Raw genomic sequence first — 20575 nt, 5'->3', positions numbered from 1 at the left:
CCCGTCACTGACCCTGTTGGGCATCCATATGTGAGGCCAACATGGAACCCATGGACAAAACTTTCTAAATCACAGCTGGGTGACCCATCCAGGTCCCACAGGACCTGTCACTCGACCAGTCTGTGAACCTGTCACTGGGCCTGTCTGCTTTAGTGAGGCTCTTCTGTGTGTATGCAAAAACAAGCCCAGCTCCAGCATGGAGTGGAAAATAGTCTACACATTGTGTTCTGTTTTGTTTCTAGAGAAGCCAAAGTTGGTCATGGTGGACAGGCAGAGGTGGGTGGGTAGGTTGTGTGGGCGGAGTCTCACCCTCCAGCATGTGGAAGCTGGTTTTCGGGGTATAAAATAAACGGACATCAAAAGTGCTAGAGACACAGGCTACGTCTGTCGCGGCCTCTACAGGGCAGCCCTACTCCACTCCTCACTCCTCACTCCTCGCGCCCACTGTCACAGCATGACCGGAAATGCCTCGGAAACGAGCCCACTGCAGGGGGCGCAGCCACTGGTGAGTCCAGCCATTGCTTTCCTTGTAGTTGTGAGATCTTAGGAGCTGCTGTTCTGGTCCCCACTCAGCTTGCTTGGATCCTGCGCTGGAAAAGTGCAATGGATCTGGGGATCTTGCTGGTGTGCGGACGTTGCAGTGATTTTTCACATTTTGTTCAGCAGTAAATACAAGTTATACACACGTTATAATGAGCATAAATATTATACACGTTATGATGAGCATAAACATTATACACGTTATAATGAGCATAAATATTATACACGTTATAATGAGCATAAATATTATACACGTTATGATGAGCATAAATATACACGTTATGATGAGCATAAATATTATACACGTTATAATGAGCATAAATATTATACACGTTATAATGAGCATAAATATTATACACGTTATGATGAGCATAAATATTATACACTTTCTCCTCCAAGCCTGTTGAGCTCCAGTAGTGTTGCAATAGCAGCGGCTCCAAAAGAAGGATGGATGGATGGATGGATAGATAAATGGATGGATGGATGGATGGATGGATTGATATATAAATAGTTGGATGGGTGGATGGATGAATAGATAAATACATGGATGGATAGAAGGATGGATGGATAGATAGATAAATAGATGGATGGATGGATGGATGGATGGATTGATAAATAGATGGATGGATGGGTGGATGGATAAATAGATGGATGGATGGATGGATGGATAAATAGATGGATGGATGAATGGATGGATGGATGGATGATAGATAAATAGATGGATGGATGGATGGATGGATAGATACATACATGGATGGATAGAAGGATGGATGGATGGATGGATGGATAGATAGATAAATAGATGTATGGATGGATAAATAGATGGGTGGATGGATGGATGGATGGATGGATGGATAAATAGATGGATGGATGGATAAATGGATGGATGGATGGATGGGTGGATGGATAAATAAATGGATGGATGGATAGATAAATAGATGGATGGATGGATGGATGGATAGATAAATATATGGATGGATGGGTGGATGGATGATAGATAAATAGATGGGTGGATGGATGGATGGATAGATAAATACATGGATGGATGGATGGATGGATAAATAGATGGGTGGATGGACGGATGGATGGATGGATAGATAAATAGATGGATGGATGGACGGATGGATGGATGGATAGATAAATAGATGGATGGATGGATAAATAAATGGATGGGTGGATGGATGGATGGATGTATAGATAGATTAATAAATGGATGGGTGGATGGATGGATGGATGTATAGATAGATTAATAAATGGATGGGTGGATGGATGATAGATAAATAGATGGATGGATGTATAGATAGATAGATGGATGGGTGGATGGATGGACAGATAGCTAGATAGATAGACAGATTACAATATTTAAATTCTGTTCATATTTACGTCTCAAACTCAAATAATAAAGTAATCTAAAGTTTCATGAGAAGAACTGAGAAGAAATTAGGTCTAGGGGTCAACAGGTCAGGAGATGGAAAGAGTATCGGATTGCTTTCGGTATCGGCAGATCCTCAGGGTTGTAGAATCGTTATGGTATCGCTCCACTCCTAATCCAAATCCTCGCTTTCCCCGTGTTTTTAACAGATGTATTCAGATGATCGAGAAGATGACCGCGGCTTCAGGCAGCGGCCGCAGGGTTCCAGCAAAGGCCGGTGGATCAAGAGTAAACGTGAGTGACCATCCAGTACATCTACAGCACCATAGACCTCTGCACTTACAGGTTAGGACGAATCTAAGGGCCTGGGACCGACAGGGTAGGCTGGCGTGGTTAGAGTTGTGGGGCCCACTACTGCTGGTAGGATTGCTAGAGGAGGACCTTCAGGAGGATTGAGCAGGTTCTGCAGTGGTGGAGCACTATTCTACTGTGCAGCAATACTTGCAGTAACAGGACCTCCATGGAAAAGTCATCAGAAGAACACCCTTTCTGGGTGTTAGCATCAGAATTTATGAAGGGAACATCTACACTCCTAAAAGAGGGTGGATGTTGGTTCTACGTTCTATGTTGGTTCTACGTAGAAGCATTTTTTAAGGTTCTTTGCAGACAACATGCTTCCCTTTGAGACATTTGTTAATGCAATGGGTTTTTTAGTGTCACGGTTCTTTTTAGAACCATTTTCTTCAGTAAAGAACCCTCGAAGAACCCATTTCAGGGGTCTTCTTAGAGGGTTCAATGTCACTGAAGAACCACTTATGGTTCTTTTGGTTAAGGAGGGACTTCAGGAAAACTCCAACTGCTAGCTTGGGTGTATTTAATGGCCCTTTAGCTCAGTGGCTAGGCTGGCTGACCACCGCAGGCTTTCCCTGGGGGCTGTAGTATGACATATTGATGCAATGCATGCTGGGTATTGTAGTGTAAGAACACTGATGAAGCAAACTACTAAAAGTAGTAAAAGTAATTAGGCTGGAATACCGCTTTGCGCTACACTGTACCAATTTCCTGAAGGGGAATCCAGATTAATGAGGCCTAATTGCCATTCCCAGAATTCCTCTACTTGTTTTATGGCGTCCTTGAGGGGTCATTTGAAAGGTTTGGGAATTTTGAAGTTTTCGGAAAGCTGTGTTTTAGTGATTTTGGGAATCGGATGAGGAGGTATCACGGAAGCTTCTGAAAAGGCTTCTGCAGAGCTGCTTTGGGAAATGATGTCAGCAGGTCTTGGAACTACGCTATTTCCAGTGAGTGTTTACGCTATGGTCGCAGGCATCTCCTCAGGGCGCCTCTGTTATGGGCGAGTTTGACCGGGCTGTTTTGGGTTCAGAGCGGGATTCTCAGAGATTTGCGGCTGGAATGCGAGCTTGGCCAGTTTCCACTGCTGCCCCATCAACACCAGTCAGTGTGTGACTTAGGAATCCAAGCCAGCTAAGGTCAACACTTACTACTCCTGTCCAGCAGGCTGTACCTTAAATGTACATTGCTCTATACACCGATCAGCCATAACATTAAAACCAATTTTGAAAGTCTACTTTTGAGGAGGGCCCCAAACGGTCAAAGAGAACCCTTTATAGTGCTACATAGAACCATTTTAAAGGTTCTTGACAGACAAAAAGCTTTCCTTGTATTTGAAGACCATTAAACCAAACAATGACACATTTATGCCTCCAAATGTAGGTCCATGGGTGATGTAAGTCCATGGGTTATGTAGGTCAATGGGTAATGTAGTTTCATGGGTGATGTAGGTTCATGGATATTGTAGGTTCATGGGTGATGTAGGTTCATAGGTAATGTAGTTTCATGGGTAATGTACGTTCATGGCTTATGTAGGTTCATGGGTTATGTAGGTTCATGGGTTATGTGGGTTCATGGGTTATGTAGGTCCATGGGTGATGTAGGTCCATGGGTGATGTAGGTTCATGGGTGATGTAGGTTAATGGGTTATGTAGGTCCATGGGTTATGTAGGTCCATGGGTGATGTAGGTCCATGGATGATGTAGGTCCATGGGTTATGTAGCTCCATGGGTGATGTAGGTCCATGGGTTATGTAGGTTCATGGGTGATGTAGGTTCATGGGTTATGTAGTATCATGAGTAATGTAGGTTCATGGATGATGTAGTTTCTCTGCAGCTCCTAAATTCACAGCTATGCCTTGTGGGTATTGTAGTGCATTAAGGCCACCCTGTCTCCGCAGTCTGTAGCCCACTGTGGAGGAAGTTTTTCCTGTGGCATTTGGGAGATGACTGGATCATCCTCATCTTGCTGGGAATCATCCCAGCCGTCTTCAGCTGGGCCATGGACTTCGGCATTGACCTCGGCCTGGACAGTAAGTGTGTGAAGGGTTAAATGTTATACATACGGCCTGCTGACCAGTTATTAACCTAAAATTCATATAAATGTTGAGTATCTACTATGACTTATTCAGTTAGCACCATGAATTATTCAGTATCCAGTATGAATTCTACAGTAAATATTACACAATCGGTATCCTCTATAAATTCTACAGTAAATACTATAGATTATTTAGTATCCACTATGAATTATACAGTAACTACTATGAATAATTTAGTATCTACTAGTATGAATTTGTTCAACAACCACTATGAATTATTTAGTATAAACAGGGACTTACTATTTAGGAAGTATCCACTATATACCTACTACGACTTATTCAATTACCACTATGAGTTATACAGTAAATTCTATTAATTATTCAGTATCCACTATGAATTATACAGTATCCAGTATGAGTTATATGTACATAAGGACTATGACTTAATCATTATCCATTATGAATTATTCATTATGAATTATACAGTAAGTAATATGACTCAATCGGGATCAACAATGAATTATGCAGTATCCACTATGAATTATACAGTAAGTACTATGACTCGTTCAGTATGTACTATAAATTTTTCAACAACCACTAAGAATTATGTAGTATATATAATGAATTGCTTGGTATCTACTATAGGTATCTACTATATATATATATATATAATATATATATATAATATATAATATATAATATATATAATATATATATATATAATTCAGTATCCACTATGAAGTATTCAACAACCACTATGAATTGTTCACAACCACTATGAATTATTCAGTGCCTACAATGCATTATTTGATATCCACTATGAATTATTCAATACCCATATTGTCTGTAGGTCTAACAGTGTACTCTCTCTCTCTCTCTCTCTTTCTGTGTGTGTGTGTGTGTGTGGGAAGGTACGAGGTGGCTGTATGGAAAGGCTCACAGTAACGTGATCCTGCAGTATCTGGCCTGGGTCTCCATTCCTGTGCTGCTAATCAGCTTCGCAGCACTGTTCACCTACTTCGTAGGACCACAAGCTGCTGGTAAATCACACACACACACACACACACACACACACTTTAATTTCATACATGTGCCACATATATATGTGTGTTTGTGTGTGTGTGATAACTGACCTGTCTCCTAACCTGCTGACCGCAACAGGATCCGGAATTCCAGAGATAAAGACCATTGTAAAAGGGGTCAATGTCAAAGACCATCTCAGCCTGAACACTCTGGTGGCCAAAATCGTCGGCCTCACCTGCGCCTTGGGCAGTGGCATGCCTCTGGGGAAGGAGGTAGGTACACACACACACACACACACACACACACACAATAAACTATTGAAGTGATCGATTAACTGAGAGAATGTCATTTAAAGAAGCTTACGTGCAGCAGTGTGTGCTTTCCGACCCTGCTGGTCAACCAGCGCGGTCACCACACTGGTCATAATGGTCAAGGGTTAAGCCATCAAGCTCAAACGTACACAAATTACCTCGTACTGGTTGACCAGCTTGACCAGCAGATCCATTGTCTGTCTCTCCTCCCTCCAGAGCCCCTTTGTGCACATCGGGAGCATTTGTGCCGCACAGCTGTGCAGATTCACCTCCTTCGCTGGAAAGGTTAAGAAGGTAAAGCAAAAATAAAAAATCTCAGTTACAAATTGAATGACCAGCCTGGTCAAGCTTGGTCTCACTGATTTTCTACCATGCTCAGGTTGGTCATGCTTGTCCTTTGTATTCGCTAGAGTGACTCGCGGAACATCGAGCTGGTGATATGTGGCTCTGCGGTCGGGCTGGCCTGCTGCTTCGGCTCCCCTGTTGGAGGTGAGGACATATTTGAGAGCCAGTGCACCACCGTCCCTTTAGACTCATAGCTCAACCTTCAGGCGGGTTCCTGGCAGTTATATGGGGTGCTGGTTTGCCTGTCTTACCGGCGTATGAGCGGAGGAGCCTAAGGTGTATGGATGGTGTATGTGTTTGTGTATATAATGTGTGTGTGTGTATTTAATGTGTGTGTGTGTATTTAATGTGTGTGTGTGTGTGTGTTTTGCAGGTCTGCTGTACAGTGTAGAAGTAGCTTCTTCATTCTTTATGGTCAGAAACTACTGGAAAGGACTGTTTGCTGCTACCGTCAGTGCCTTCGTGTTCAGACTACTGCCAATGTTATACGGACAATTCGGTGTGTTGCTGCTGCTGTTGTTGTTATTTATTTATTTGTTTGTTTGTTTGTTGTGGTAAAATGATGGTTAATGACTGCATAAACATTCCTATAAATAATATTATTAAAGTTTATATTTAAATAATAAATTAATATATTTTAATATATATTTTTAATGATTGATATTTATAAACACAATTAAAAAATAATAGTAGTAATAGTAATTATTTTTGTTTTTTATAGTAAATTAAAATTATTGCAAAATATTGGTTACAGCTATTAGCTAGCTAGCTAGCGAGCTATCCTATAATAGTTCTGAAGCTATTATACAGCTTTATTTATTTATAGTTATTAATAATAACGATGTTCCGATTCCAGAGCCGATTCGGGTTTTTTTTTAATGGACCCTGTATCCGCTTCCAAGGTTCCGACCCACTTCAAATTAGCTTTAGCTTTGCTGTAGCTAAGCTAATAGCTATATCTAGCGTCCTCTAGCAATGCTTTTAAAAGCTTTTGCAGACGAACCCCTCACGTTAAGGTTATTTCAGTGAGGAGAACCAAACAGAACCAAACAGAACTTCACTAGAACTGACCATTTCGACGACGTTTCCAGTCAGCAGCCAAAACAGACGCTAATTTTTTTAGCTTCCACTGCTAACTCTCCATTCCACCTTAAGTGGCGCGGCCGTTACAGCGTGCAAGTGTCAACGGCAGCGCGGCACTGCTGCATTATTTAAGGTGGAACGGAAAGTTCGGGGAGGAGGAACGTAGAGAGCTAGCTTAGCTTAGCTTAGCTTAACTCTCTACCACAGAAAACGGCTCGCAGTGTGTTAGCTAGTCAGTCTGTCCGAAAATGAGGGTTAAACTCTTCACTCTTCCACTAAATGTTGGATGTTTTCTGTTTACCGTTTTAATTTTTAATTAATTTTTTAATAATTAATTAATTAATTAATAATTTTTAATTTTTAAAAAAGCCCCACACACCCAGCTAGCTTGTAGCCAGCCAGCTAGCTAAGCTAAGCTAGCAGTGATATTTTAGTCAGTGGGAAAATATAAGGTTCCGTCCCGAACCCGAACTATGGTGGGAATGCTCTGTTCTACCAGAGAGAGAACCCAGCTCCTTCCTCTGGTTCTGAACCAGCTCTGAACGCTAATGCTAATGCTAACGCACCCGTGATTAGACATCAGATCAGATATCCAATAATAATAAATATTATAATAATAATGATAATAACAAATAGGAGCTGTTCCTTCCTCTACAGAAACCGTGACGCCTCTGTTTAAGACGTGGTTCCGCCAGGAACATCCCTACGAGCTTCTGGAGATTCTGTCCTTCTCCGTCCTGGGGTATGTACTGTGTGTGTGTGTGTGTGTGTGTGTGTGTGTGCACACTCAGGATAAGCTTGGGTCAGTTGGTCGCTGGTTCGAATCCCGGGTCATGCAGCCGGAGCCTGAGGGTGCACAACAGGCCTTGCTCTCTCCGGGTGGGCAGATGGCGCTCTTCAGTGATGGCGTCTATTAGCCTGTGGGTCAGATCTGGGTACCCGGCGGTTTCCTCCGAGTGTGTTGTTCGCCCGGTGACACCCATAACACTCTCTCTCTCGCTCTCTCTCGCTCGCTCGCTCGCTCAGTGTACTGAGTGGTCTTGCTGGGGCGTTCTTTGTCTTCATGAACGGTGTGATGGTGCGCTTCATTCGGAGCCCGAGACCCATCAGCAAGTTCCTCGTCAAGACGTGAGTTCTTCAACAGTGTGTGTGTGTGTGTGTTCTGCATTCTCTGTGAAAAAACTACAGCTTTAACGAGTGTGTGTGTGTGTGTGTGTAGGCGTGTGCTGTATCCTGCTCTGGTCACTCTGGTCACGGCAACGCTGACCTTCCCTCCTGGTTTTGGGCAGTTCATGGCGGGCGAGGTAAGGCCACACTCTCCTCACTACACAAGCTCATGAAGCTCTGGTCCACTGCCGGGCCGAACGGTACCGAGCACAGGTCCGCAGATTGGCTCCATGTTTGCGTCACATTTGGGCCTTCTGGGTCTTTATATTCCCAGTACAGAAACTGTCCCGGCTACCAGGCCTCGTCGACCTCACTAAGACGGCCTTAGCACAGCCCAGCGTCCAGCGGGCGTAGCTCCCGCAGCGTTACCAAGGCCTGGCCCGTCCCACATGCAGGGTTCTGTAAAATTCCTGCATGCTGCCTAGGAGCTTCACGCCCGTCCTCCTAACCGCCTTTCTCCTCACAGCTGACGCAGAGGGAAACCCTGATCGCCCTTTTCGACAACCTCACCTGGTCCAAGCACTTAGAGGAGGAGCACTTCGACCATTACGACCATTCCGACCACTCGGTGGCCTGGAAACACCCGCACGTCAACGTGTTCGGCACCCTCGCCATCTCCTTCATCATGAAGGTCAGCATCCACCACACGTCCGAAGCTTGCCAATCTGCAGATCCTAGATCAGGGGCAGCGTTATCCACATACAGCAATCAGCCACAACATTAGCACCACCTCTGCATACCCTGTTGGTTCCTGCATACCCTTCTTTCACCCTGACCACCACAGAGCAGACTGCAGTATTTGGGTGGTGGGTCATTCTCAGCACTGCAGTGACACTGCCAGACGTGGTGGTGCTGTGTCCACTCCTACCTAGATGCACCACCTTGTAGCTGTAGAAGAAGCCAGAGACCGAAGCTCTGTGTCTGTTGCTGCACAGTTTGCGCTGGTCATCCTACGGTCCTTCATCAGTGCCCACAGGACGCTGCCACCCACAGCATGCTGTTGGCCGGGTATTTATGGTTGGTGGACTGTCAGATGGACTACAGTCTGGAATTATAGAGCTATGTGGGGAAGCTGATATAATAGACACATGTAGAAACAAGGAGGTGGTGTTAATGTTATGGCTGAAATATGTCTTCCATATATTCTAACATATCATATATTGGGGCACTGGGTGCCCACGCTCACATCGTTAAGGCTCAGTACGTCGTACCTATCATTCATGCCCACCTCCCTGCAGTTCTTCATGTCTGCTGTGGCCATCTCCATGCCAGTACCATGCGGAGCCTTTGTGCCAGCCTTCGTCATTGGTAAGTGTGTACGCTGTGTATGCTGTGGGTGTGTGTTATGTGTGTGTGTGTTTGCGTGTTTGAGATGGTGAGAATAATAAATACGCACCGTTGGAACAGGGGCCGGCCTCGGCAGATTGGTAGGAGAAGTGGCAGCTGTGGTGTTACCTGCCGGGGTTCATTCCAACGGCACCCTCTACACTCCAGTACCAGGAAGCTACGCTGTAGCGGGTAATGAACACACGTCCACCGACACCCTACTTTAGTGTGTATCAAGCATGAGAATCCAGGCAAAGACGAACCCCGTGTGCCTGCAGGTGCAGCTGCGATGTCCGGGGCAGCCACTCACACCATATCCACGGCAGTGATCGTGTTCGAGCTGACCGGTCAGATCAACTACATTTTCCCCATCTTCTTCTCCGTTATTGTGGCTAACGTGGTGGCCCAGTGCCTACAGCCGTCCCTGTACGACTCCCTCATCCGCATCCGGAAGCTGCCTTACCCGACAGAGACCACCTGGGACCATCATGAGTGAGTGCGCGTCACCGCTCGTCACCTCCGTCACCTCCGTCACCTGAAAATCAGCGATAGATCCAAAAAAGCGGCCCTGGCCCTAACACATGCATCTCTCGCTCTCTCTTCAGGACGCCTGCGATTCAGGTGGAGGACATCATGGTGAAAGATGTGAAGTATATCACGCTTCACTGCACATACAGGGACGTCAACAACGTCCTGCGCAGGGCACAGCACGAAACTTTCCCCCTGGTGAAGTCTGCAGGTACCTCCACTGACACATTTCCACACAAGAGGGGCTTCGTTTATCTGGACTTTCCCCAACGTCTGTACCTCCGTCTTCCTCAGAGTCGATGATCCTGCTGGGTTCTGTTGAGCGAGTTCAGCTGCAGGCTCTGCTGTCCCGGCAGCTCAGTCGTGCCCAGCGACTGAGGTACCTCAAGGAGCGCCCTCAGAGCGAGGACGAAAACCTCATGGTAAGTCAAGAGGACTAGTGGCCGACACACTGATTCCCCAGCCATGCAGATGCATCACTTCATTAATTAGACTCAAATTTCCCCTGGAATTACACCAGTGACCGCTCTTAGGAAGCACCTTAAACTATTATAGCGCCCCCTTGTGGGCATCATTCTATCAGCTAAACACGTACAGAGTTACTTATCCTGCTAACTGTGAAATCTGTGTGTTTTTCTCTAAGGTCTCTAAAGATGGGGGCTCATTTAGTACAACACACTCCACCAAACCATCCAGAAGACCAACGCAGGGAGGTACAGAGATACCTACACTGTTAAAGCACCACAAAACACACACACACTGCATATCGTAGTGTGTCACAGAATTATCTATCACCATTACAACACCTCACTGGCAAGGCCTCTTTACTATATAGGTACTACATACCACCCCATGCCCTTAAAGCCTATTTTGAGAGACCCCCAGAATTTAGATTTCTTTAGGGGGTACAGGAACTCAATAATTCGGTCCTTACAGTTACAACACACTGCCATACACCTACTACACACCATCAGCAAACAGAAATATGGAAGGTTGTATTGCACACGCTCAAAACAACAATCGCTCAAGTTTGAGCACGATTGTCCTGGTGGATCTCCAGATGGCTGGATCCGGGATCCACAGAGTCCCCTGCAAGGTGGACAAGGCTACGCAGCGGTGGCTGGTGCTTGGGTCTCCTTTCTGGTAAGCCTTCCTTCCAGTCTTTGCTTGTTCTCTCCCATGCTTTCTAATGACCTGCTGCCCCCTCCCTCCATCTAGGGTCTGTCTTGTGCAATGTCCATCCAGGTCAGGATACTGTAAGGCAGCAGTGCCCGACCCTGCAGAGCATGCGTCCAACCTGGATCAACCTGGAGTCAGTTAGCCCGAATACTTCGTACAGCTTGAGGATGGGTTTTGGGTTCGGACCGAATCTGGTAGAAGATGATTGTTAGGTTGTGATTCCTGGATCAGGTTGAGTACTACCAAATTCTTCTTCTCACAACTTTTGAATAAACCAGAAGGAGGGTGATTCGGGCCAGTCACAGTCGGATGGAGGTCTCATGACAAAGTAGAGGGCGATTCGTGCCAGTCACAGTCGGATGAAGGTCTCATGACAAAGTAGGGGGCGATTCGGGCCAGTCACAGTCGGATGAAGGTCTCCTGACAAAGTAGGGGGCGATTCGGGCCAGTCACAGTCGGATGGAGGTCTCCTGACAAAGTAGGGGGCGATTCGGGCCAGTCACAGTCGGATGGAGGTCTCATGACAAACTAGGGGGCGATTCGGGCCAGTCACAGTCGGATGGAGGTCTCAAAGTAGGGGGCGATTCGGGCCAGTCACAGTCGGATGGAGGTCTCAAAGTAGGGGGCGATTCGGGCCAGTCACAGTCGGATGGAGGTCTCATGACAAACTAGGGGGCGATTCGGGCCAGTCACAGTCGGATGGAGGTCTCATGACAAACTAGGGGGCGATTCGGGCCAGTCACAGTCAGATGGAGGTCTCATGACAAACTAGGGGGCGATTCGGGCCAGTCACAGTCGGATGGAGATCTCAAAGTAGGGGGCGATTCGGGCCAGTCACAGTCGGATGGAGATCTCAAAGTAGGGGGTGATTCGGGCCAGTTGAAATCAAGCCTCAGGCCATTTCAGAGATCTGGACTACTGCTTTCACGGTCAGCGAACCCTTGACGCAAGTGACTATAGGGCCAGTACTAGGGTTAGGGCCAAAGATCAAGAACCCTGCCCTTATATCAGCTGGTGTTGGATGGTGTTGGGCTGACGGTGGCGGCTGAATGTCCTAAAGCTGTGGTGTGGTCTTGCGTTAGCATTAGCCAAGGCGCTACCTCTATTACAAGTCACCTGACTATTATCTCTAACTTTGCTGCAAAGGTTTCCAAGACTCTGACGTTACCTTGAAGACGCTCCTCTGTTCCCATTCTATAGTGGAGGGACTGGAGGTAAGAGACCTTTCCTGTTAGAAAGGAAGTCCTGCCTCAATCTTGCTAGATGTCTCTTACACTTAAAGAAAAGGTCTGAGGAATGCTGATGGTGTCTTTCTTTTTAGGATGATCCAGATGTGGAAGATACCATGACCAAAAGAGAGGTGACACTTTACACACTTTACATTTCCAGATATCCAGTCAGAGGGGGAGGTCTATGGGCCAATCATAGTCAAAGGGAAGTCTCAGAGCAAACAAGGTGGTGACATGGGCCAATCACAGTTACAGGGGAAGTCCTAGAACAAGCAAAGTGGTGATTTGGGCCAATCACAGTCAAGGCATAAGGACAAATGTAGTGATTTGGGCCAATCAGAGTCAGATAGAGGTCTCATAACAAACTAGGGGGCGATTTGGGCCAAAGTCAGTGGGAGGTTTGAAAGCAAACAAGGTGGTGAAATGGGCCAATTGCAGTTACAGGAGAGGCCTAAGGACAAAAGGAAGTAGTGATTTGGGCCAATCAGAGTCAGATGGAGGTGTCATAACAAACTAGGGGTTATTTGGGCTAGTCAGGGTCCAGTGGGAGGTCTCATAGCAAACAAGGTGGTGAAATGGTCCAATCACAGTTACAGGGGAGGCCAAAAGACAAATGAAGTAGTGATTTGGGCCAATCCGAGTCAGATGGAGGTCTCATAACAAACCTGGGTGTCTAACATCTAAAGGTCCCAAACTCATGCCAGCTGGAAACTGTAGTCCAGAGTTCCTTGTGGGTCCACCAGGGGGCACTTGCTCATTCTTTGTTTTTGAAGTGTGAGACAATGGCTGGTCTGTGTCCCTCTCTCCTGGTGCAGATTCTCGAGTGGGAGGAGCAGCAGCTCGAGGCAAGGGTGGACTTGAACAGCTGCAAGATTGATCCTGCTTCCATCCAGCTGGTGGAGCGCACGTCCTTGCAGAAGGTCTGTGAGCAGGGGATTAGCATCTGCAGTAGCTTTTTAAGTCTAGTTGTCCGTTATCCCAACTGTACCTGGTGTGCTAGCAGTCCCACAGCGCCCGCAGAACACTTAACGTTCCCTTCCTGTCTGATCTTCAGGTCCACAGTATCTTCTCGCTCATGGGTCTGGAACATGCGTACGTCACCAGCGTCGGGAGACTCATAGGGGTCGTGTCATGCCGGGAGGTGAGTCCTACCGCAGATACTGACCACAGTGCCGGTCTTGGCTGGTAATTGTTGGGTGGTGGACCCACTCTCAGCCTGTTGGTCACGTTGAGGCACTTGCTTCACATGGACCAGTGCTGAGAATGATCCACCAGCCAGATGATACCTGGTCAGCTGTGGTCCTGTGGTCAGCTGCCCAGTGATGAATATGAATAGGTGGTGAAAATGACCAATCACAGTGAGGGAGAGGTTGTGATTTGGGCCAGTCCCAGTCAGGGGGGAGGTCTCAGGACAAACACGGTGATGATTTGGGCCAATAACAGTGAGGGAAGACGTCGTAGGATAAACAATGTGGTGATTTGAGCCAATCAAAAAAAGGGGGAGGTCTCAAAACCAAATAATGTTGGAAAGTGGGCCAATCACAGTCTAGAGGAGGTGCCAGAACCAAATAATGTTGTAAAATGGGCCAATCACAGTCTAGAGGAGGTGCCAGAACCAAATAATGTTGTAAAATGGGCCAATCACAGTCTAGGGGGAGGTGCCAGAACCAAATAATGTTGTAAAATGGGCCAATCACAGTCTAGAGGAGGTGCCAGAACCAAATAATGTTGTAAAATGGGCCAATCACAGTCTAGAGGAGGTGCCAGAACCAAATAATGTTGTAAAATGGGCCAATCACAGTCTAGGGGGAGGTGCCAGAACCAAATAATGTTGTAAAATGGGCCAATCACAGTCTAGAGGAGGTGCCAGAACCAAATAATGTTGTAAAATGGGCCAATCACAGTCTAGGGGGAGGTCCCAGAACAAAAATAAGGTGGTGATTTGGGCCAATCACAGTAAGGGGGAAGATTTCAAAACCAAATAATGTTGTAAAATGGGCCAATCACAGGGAGGAGGAGGTCCCAGAACAAATAAGGTGGTAAAAGGGGCCAATCACCGGACCGGGTGTGAGCCCCCAGTTCCTCGGATGATCTGACCGCATTTAATCTTTTCTGTTGCAGCTGCAAAAAGGGTTTGAGGAATCGGTGAAGGTACACGGCCCCAAAACGCACCCTCCCATGGAGACCTTCTTAGACAGCAGGACCAGGCGCAGGGCCACGGACACCCCAGAGGCCACAGAGCTCCAAAGGCTCCTGGGCAGCCAGAGCAGCCTCAACCAGCTCGCAGCGTCTGAGGACCAGTAACGAGGGGAGGGGGTCGATGGTGGGAGCGTTGATGGACGGAGCAGAGGGGTTCTCAGGGATTTGGTTTTCTAGATGTTTTGGTTGATTTTTTTTGTTTTGTAAAACGGGGGGGGGGAACCCCACAGAATTCCAGAAGGTGCTTAAACGGGCTGATCCACAGTTTTCCAGTTGGAATTCCTTGGTTAATGTTGACATCAGCTTCCTTTTCATTGAGCTTTCAATAAATGTATTAACCCACTCGAGCTGGACCCCCAGCTGTAGAAGCCTTCCTCCTTGATCACGTCCAGGGCCACGCTTACCACAAACCGAGGCCCCGGCTCCAGGTTAGTACGCTTACCACGAACCGAGGCGCACACACGCTCACTCTTCCACACAGGTCTTGGCTTCTGGGGTCAACCAGGAGCCAAGCACCTGCACCAGCACCAGCACCACTCCTGGGTCAGCTGAAGCTTCCTGCAGGTTCTTCAGTCCCATGGAGGGGTTGTCCTTAGCTTCCACAGTTCCTCATCCTCCACACCCTCAGTTGCACCTGAACGTGAGGAGGTGCTAAAATACAGAGGAGCTAAATTGCAACACTTTTTAAACCTCCCTCGCCTCTCCTCTCGCCTGGCCAGGAGCCTGGAGGGGTCCAGCGAGATGAGGAGCGGTCACAAAGACCAGAGGATCTCGAGTTCAAGACCATCAGCATCCAGGGAGACCCTGAGAGCTCAGATTGAGCCCTTGTGAGCACTCAGGATGTTGAGGGTTAGCGTCCTCCCCGGGACTCGAACTCTCTAGATCCTCTAGCTGACGGCACCCTCTCCCCCACATCCCTCCAGTGCAGTGCTGGCCGAGGCACAGCTCTGAACTCTCGCTTTAAAATTAATTAAAAAAATTAATTAATTAATTAAAGCAACAGGAAAGACAAAGCATGTTGCTTTAGTTATAAACTACAGAAGCAATAAATCTAAACTAGGAAGAACTGCACACACACCCGAGCTGTAGCCTTTTTTTTTTTTTTTTTTTTCATTTTTTTATTGCAACGTTCTTTATTATATCTTTTCCAGTTTCAGACGTGAAAAGAGCAATTAATTTCTCTTAATTAAATACTCAAAGTAAAGCAAAAAAAAAAAAAAAAAAAAAAAAAAAAAAGAGAACATATTTACAAAAAGGTTGTAATGAAGAAACTTGAGGAGGATAATTACACAAGCCGGGCGGCTAAACCACGGAGCGCCAAAAGAACATAAATAGAGCCGGCGGAGAGGGAGAAGAAAACTGGGGGAAAACAGAAGAAAACAAAAAAACAAAAAAAAACGCATCATTAAAGAAAGCATTTCTATTATTATTGAAAAAAAAATTAAAACAAACAAAGTGTAAATATTTATTTACAGGACTCTCCTGAAATGCATTTCCACCCCAGGAAGTTGAAAAGGCCTTTAAAGGATTCGTACTGCTCTCTTTTCTGTTTTTTTTTCTTTTTTTTTTTTAGGTTTAATTTTTGGCTTTTATCATTTTAATACTTTTGTCCTTTTACTTTTTTTTTAATTTTATTTAGTTTTAAAGTTGATCTCTCTAAATACGTTCAAGTTTTAGTATCCATGTTTATTTGTAAAATGCTCGACCACAGGCAGCGGCAGCGGCAGGTCTGTAAACCCTCCCCTCCCCTCCCGTCCTCTTTCCCGCCGTCCCGTCATTTTTTTTCAGTTTTACTTATTTATTATTATTTTTTCTTTTTTCCCACCTCTTCTGCTTCTGAAGTGGAGAAAGGTAAAACCAGACAGGATACAGGGGAGCAGGGTGGGTGGGGTGGGTAACGGGGGTGTAGCCCCGCCCCCAGCAGCAGCAGCACAATAAAGTAAGTCAGTTGAAGTCCGAGTCCAACCTGCCCACGTTTCCTTAGAGCCCGAGAGGAAGTGGTGTACCCCCACCATACCCACACCTCCCTCCCCACAGTCTGAACTGTCCGAGCACGACTCTGGGGCAGGTTTGGCGTTTGCATTTTTTCTTTTTCGTTATTAAAAAAATAAACAAACAAACAAACAAAAACACAACACACGCGCACACACTCCACTTCATTCCCCCGAACACTTGTGGAGAAAAAAAAAATTATAATAATTCTAATAATAATGATGATCAAGCACAGAGGAGAAATCGCAAAAATTGCAGACAGGCCACGCCCCCCTCTGCAAGAGCGACATTCCCATATATTCCGTGTAGCGCGGGATTCAGAGCGTCCCGACACGGAGCAGGTAGGAATTCCAAAAAAATAGAACTCTGAGCAGCTTTCCCGTGATCGGGAGTCTTTACACAGAAGCGTTCCGCCCGTCCTCCATCGAGCGACGCCTTCAACGTCCCCGGCGTCCCCAGCGTCCCCGGGAGAAGAGACTGGAAGTAGCAAATCGAACAGCGAAAACGGAACAGAGTCTCCCACAGACGCCTCAGGCTTCTTATCCTCTCTCGAACTGAAACTCTCAGAAATCAGCAATCAGATCATAAAGACATTCGGTAGCGCAAAAAAAAAAAAAAAAAAAAAAACGAAGACCAAAAAAAAAACCAACAAAAAAAAAAGAGCAGAAACTTCCCGCTTTTGTTTTTCAGTTTTTTCCATCTTTAAATCCAGGAGGATCCTCTTCCCGATTCAAACGCCGTCCCAGGAAACAACAACAACCACAACAACCCCCTCCAGCGGGAGGAGCCGCCCCCCATCTAGCTGTTGTCGGATTCGTCCTCGGCCTCCCGCAGCCAGGTGAAGAAGGCGGTGACGGATTTGAGGGCGACGCCCTTGCCCTGCTGTTCGGCCGCGTCTTTGCTGGACTCCCACTTGTAGAAGCCTTCCTCCTTGATCACGTCCTCGTCGTACAGAACGTCGAAGAACATCCGCAGCAGATCTGTGGAGGAAAACGTCTGGAGTTCAGCAAACCAAGAGGAGCACGCTAACCGCGGGCTGCGGCCAATCCACCAACCACAAAACCCTAGCCCCAGGCTAATCCTCCAACCATGAGCTAAGGTTCTAGCCCCAGGCTAATCCTCCAACCATGAGCTAAGGTTCTAGCCCCAGGCTAATCCTCCAACCATGAGCTAAGGTTCTAGCCCCAGGCTAAGGCACTATTAGTTATGTTATGTTCCTGCGGAAATACACAGTCTCCCCCCTCTAACACACACACACACACACACACACACACACACACACACACACACACACTTACTGGGTGGTTGCTCCATCTGTACCATGAGGCTCTGTAGTGCGTATAGCGCCTGCAGCTCCTTCTGCTCGTCCTTAATGTAACGCTGGAGCAGCTTGGCCCTCTGGGAGATTTCTTTAGTGTCTACCTTATATGGGTTTTCACCTGTATATACACACACACACACACACACACACACACAAACTTTAGAAAGACATGTACATTGCATTTTGCCAGAGGTGTATAGAGAAGGTCATCAAAAAGGGGTAATATGGAGGTGTCCCAATACTTTTGTCCATTCATCTGGATACACTAAGGAATAGCGTAAGCAAATATCATGTCACAAGGTTCTCGAGCAAGCGACTCACAGATGATGGCAGCCTGGCAGACGGAGGTCATCACAGCCCTCACGAAAGCGTTGGACGACGTCTGCGGCTCGTCCAGGTTGGCCTGTGTGGGGGAGAGGGGCGAAATGAGGTCAGCGAGGAGACGGACACCACTTACTAACGTAGGGTCAAATCCCTCACCAGTCTATTACTGAGAAGGTGACCATGACAAGTAAGTACCTCCACCCAGTCATAGATCAGCTGATTGTCCGCCTTGTCCTGCAGCAGCACGTCCAGCTGTTTGGACATCTCCTCAGGACTCAGTGATTTTCTGCCGCTGCCGCCGCTGCTGCCGCTGCCGCCGCCACTCTTCACGCACTCCTCGCCCAGAGTGTACTCCACTCCCTACACATGCATAGGAAAAGAGAGAGAGAGACAATGAGAGGAGGGGTGAGCAAAACCTGCCGCTGTTCAATCGTCCGGCATCGTCAAACAGCTCTACTGGTTAACTGGTCTACTCTGAAGGTGCTCAAGTTCCCACAGGGTTAGAATTCGAACCCTGGACCAGGGCCCAGGTCCACAGTCCCTGTGAAAGTAGGAGGGGTTCTGCAGGCCTCTATTCAGGCCAAATCAGGGGTTAGCAAAGTCAGCATGGGTGTGTGTAGCACATCGAACCTTTTCCGTCACAAACTTGTTGACGTCCTGGTCCTCTGGTAGGAAGTCCTTCCAGCCGAGCCCCGCCTCTCTCCACATAGTTCCCGCCTTCTTATGGCTCTAAGGGGTAAAGAAAACAGCGACGAGCGTTCAATGTTCTGCCCCAACGTGGTTCTCAGCTCCCACACACACACACACACACACCCACACACACGTATACGCACCATTCCTTTGCAGAACAGGTTGAGGATGTGTGCCAGTAGGTCTCCGGCTTTACCGATCGGTACCAGTGGCTTCGACACTTCCCTGAAGATCAAAAAAAAAAATATATAATAATAATTTGCATATTGGACATTAGCATATTGTTGAAGCCTGCGGGTTCATTAGGGAAGAGCTTTTGGCGAGTTTGCTAAACACCAGTAAGCTGTGGCGAAGGGCAGAACCATCGTCATGGGCAACGGACGCCGTCTGACTGCAATGGCCAATAGGGCATGATAACAGGGCGGCGGAGCCGGCGTAGGAAACGTGTGTCGAGAATGGACTTTGTGGGGCTCCAAGGGGAACAACGGCGACTCTGGCACAGAGTGGTCCAGAGCAGTCAGCGCCCCCTTGTGGAGCAGCTTAACCTCTTCACTGAAGCCCTGCCGTGACCCCGATACAGTCCAAACCACGACGCCCCGCTAGAGCCAGTCATCTGAACCAAGGGTGGTTACACTACACTTCGGTAGGTGTGTGGTAGGCCCACAAAAAATAAGATAAAGCACTATCTAAAAAATATATATATATATATATATATAATTAAATAAATAAATAATAAAAATCTAGGTCCCGAAATCAGTCTCAATCGTGACGTGTCTTGCGGTGCGACTCTAGAACGAGGACAGGCGCAACTTGTAGACTGGGATGGTAGGGGGCACTGTGGAGCTCACCTGAAGAGCAGACCCATCGGGATGCCCCCTTCATGCAGCATGGGAGCGATCAGCTCAGCCAGGTACACCCAGATATGAGGGATGTCGATGGCCATGTCTTCTGCCACCTCCAAAACCTCCAACAGCCTGGAACCAGAACGAACACACACACACACACACACACACACACACACACACACACACACACAGACAGAGTCGTAAACACATTCGAGTCAAAGTAAGGGGCTAGTTCATTCCAGCGCTCTTGCGGGACAGCGTCCTACCCTTTGTAGTATTGTTGTGTGGACAGGGTTCCTGCTTTGACCAGCTGCTGCAGTAGTAGGCCCATGTGCTCCCTGGCGATGGTGCTGCGCTCCAGGGTCGACTCGATTCCCGTCCGGACGAAGATGCACAGCAGCGTAGCGCAGTTCAGCTCGCTCACGCACTGCAGCGCCTCCTACAGGGCAAGAGAACACAAACACCACCACCGTATGTCACTAACGGAGCTAGGGACAGGAAGAGTCCCCATACCTCGTAATGGGGAAGCAAACGATGGGGAACATTGAGGAAAAAGTGAGAAAGGCTTTACTGCCATCTAGTGGCCTGAGACAAGTATGCACTTAGGTTTCATGTAGGGTCTTACGTAACTTTTTGGTGACATCTGGTGAACTGCTGAATATTATATAATAAAATCTGATTAAATCATTATCTCAGATTTATTGATCCTTGAAGA

General features: G+C 47.0%; 2 protein-coding genes across 7 annotated transcripts in view; one reads left to right on the top strand and one right to left on the bottom strand.

The window, feature by feature from the left end:
- The first annotated feature begins 454 nt into the window (after nucleotides 1–454).
- Nucleotides 455–14793, top strand: LOC140565489 (chloride channel protein 2-like). The gene is made up of 23 exons (XM_072691418.1): nucleotides 455–505; nucleotides 2122–2206; nucleotides 4161–4292; nucleotides 5210–5338; nucleotides 5460–5593; nucleotides 5849–5926; nucleotides 6043–6121; nucleotides 6351–6476; nucleotides 7718–7802; nucleotides 8087–8188; nucleotides 8280–8364; nucleotides 8694–8858; nucleotides 9466–9535; nucleotides 9635–9745; nucleotides 9832–10045; nucleotides 10159–10292; nucleotides 10376–10503; nucleotides 10725–10794; nucleotides 12407–12474; nucleotides 12582–12620; nucleotides 13305–13409; nucleotides 13544–13630; nucleotides 14611–14793. The coding sequence occupies exons 1-23, from the start codon at nucleotides 455–457 to the stop codon at nucleotides 14791–14793; spliced, it is 2460 nt and encodes an 819-aa protein (XP_072547519.1).
- A 1004-nt stretch (nucleotides 14794–15797) lies between these two features.
- The window catches only part of LOC140565070 (eukaryotic translation initiation factor 4 gamma 1-like), a 32032-nt gene continuing 27254 nt past the window's right edge, over nucleotides 15798–20575 (bottom strand). For all 6 annotated transcript variants that reach the window (XM_072690856.1, XM_072690857.1, XM_072690858.1 and 3 more), the window contains 8 exons: nucleotides 20127–20299; nucleotides 19864–19989; nucleotides 19159–19240; nucleotides 18956–19054; nucleotides 18521–18685; nucleotides 18323–18404; nucleotides 17979–18119; nucleotides 15798–17660 (listed from right to left, as the gene is read on the bottom strand). In XM_072690856.1, the coding sequence (XP_072546957.1) occupies nucleotides 17479–17660; nucleotides 17979–18119; nucleotides 18323–18404; nucleotides 18521–18685; nucleotides 18956–19054; nucleotides 19159–19240; nucleotides 19864–19989; nucleotides 20127–20299 (1050 nt within the window). In that variant the 3' untranslated portion in view covers nucleotides 15798–17478. The remainder of the gene's footprint in view (nucleotides 17661–17978; nucleotides 18120–18322; nucleotides 18405–18520; nucleotides 18686–18955; nucleotides 19055–19158; nucleotides 19241–19863; nucleotides 19990–20126; nucleotides 20300–20575) is intronic.

The sequence above is a fragment of the Salminus brasiliensis genome, chromosome 11 (assembly GCF_030463535.1).
Source record: "Salminus brasiliensis chromosome 11, fSalBra1.hap2, whole genome shotgun sequence".
Lineage (NCBI taxonomy): Eukaryota > Metazoa > Chordata > Actinopteri > Characiformes > Bryconidae > Salminus > Salminus brasiliensis.
Note: the sequence above shows the minus strand (reverse complement) of the source record. Positions and strands in the feature narration are given on the sequence as shown.

What these genes read in the sequence shown, in the direction of transcription:
- LOC140565489 (XM_072691418.1), top strand. Translation starts at nt 455, where the DNA reads ATGACCGGAAATGCCTCGGAAACGAGCCCACTGCAGGGGGCGCAGCCA. An exon ending in TGCAGGGGGCGCAGCCACTG is followed by an intron (nt 506 to 2,121) that starts GTGAGTCCAGCC and finishes TGTTTTTAACAG; the next exon opens with ATGTATTCAGATGATCGAGA. An exon ending in CAGAAGACCAACGCAGGGAG is followed by an intron (nt 10,795 to 12,406) that starts GTACAGAGATAC and finishes TTTGCTGCAAAG; the next exon opens with GTTTCCAAGACTCTGACGTT.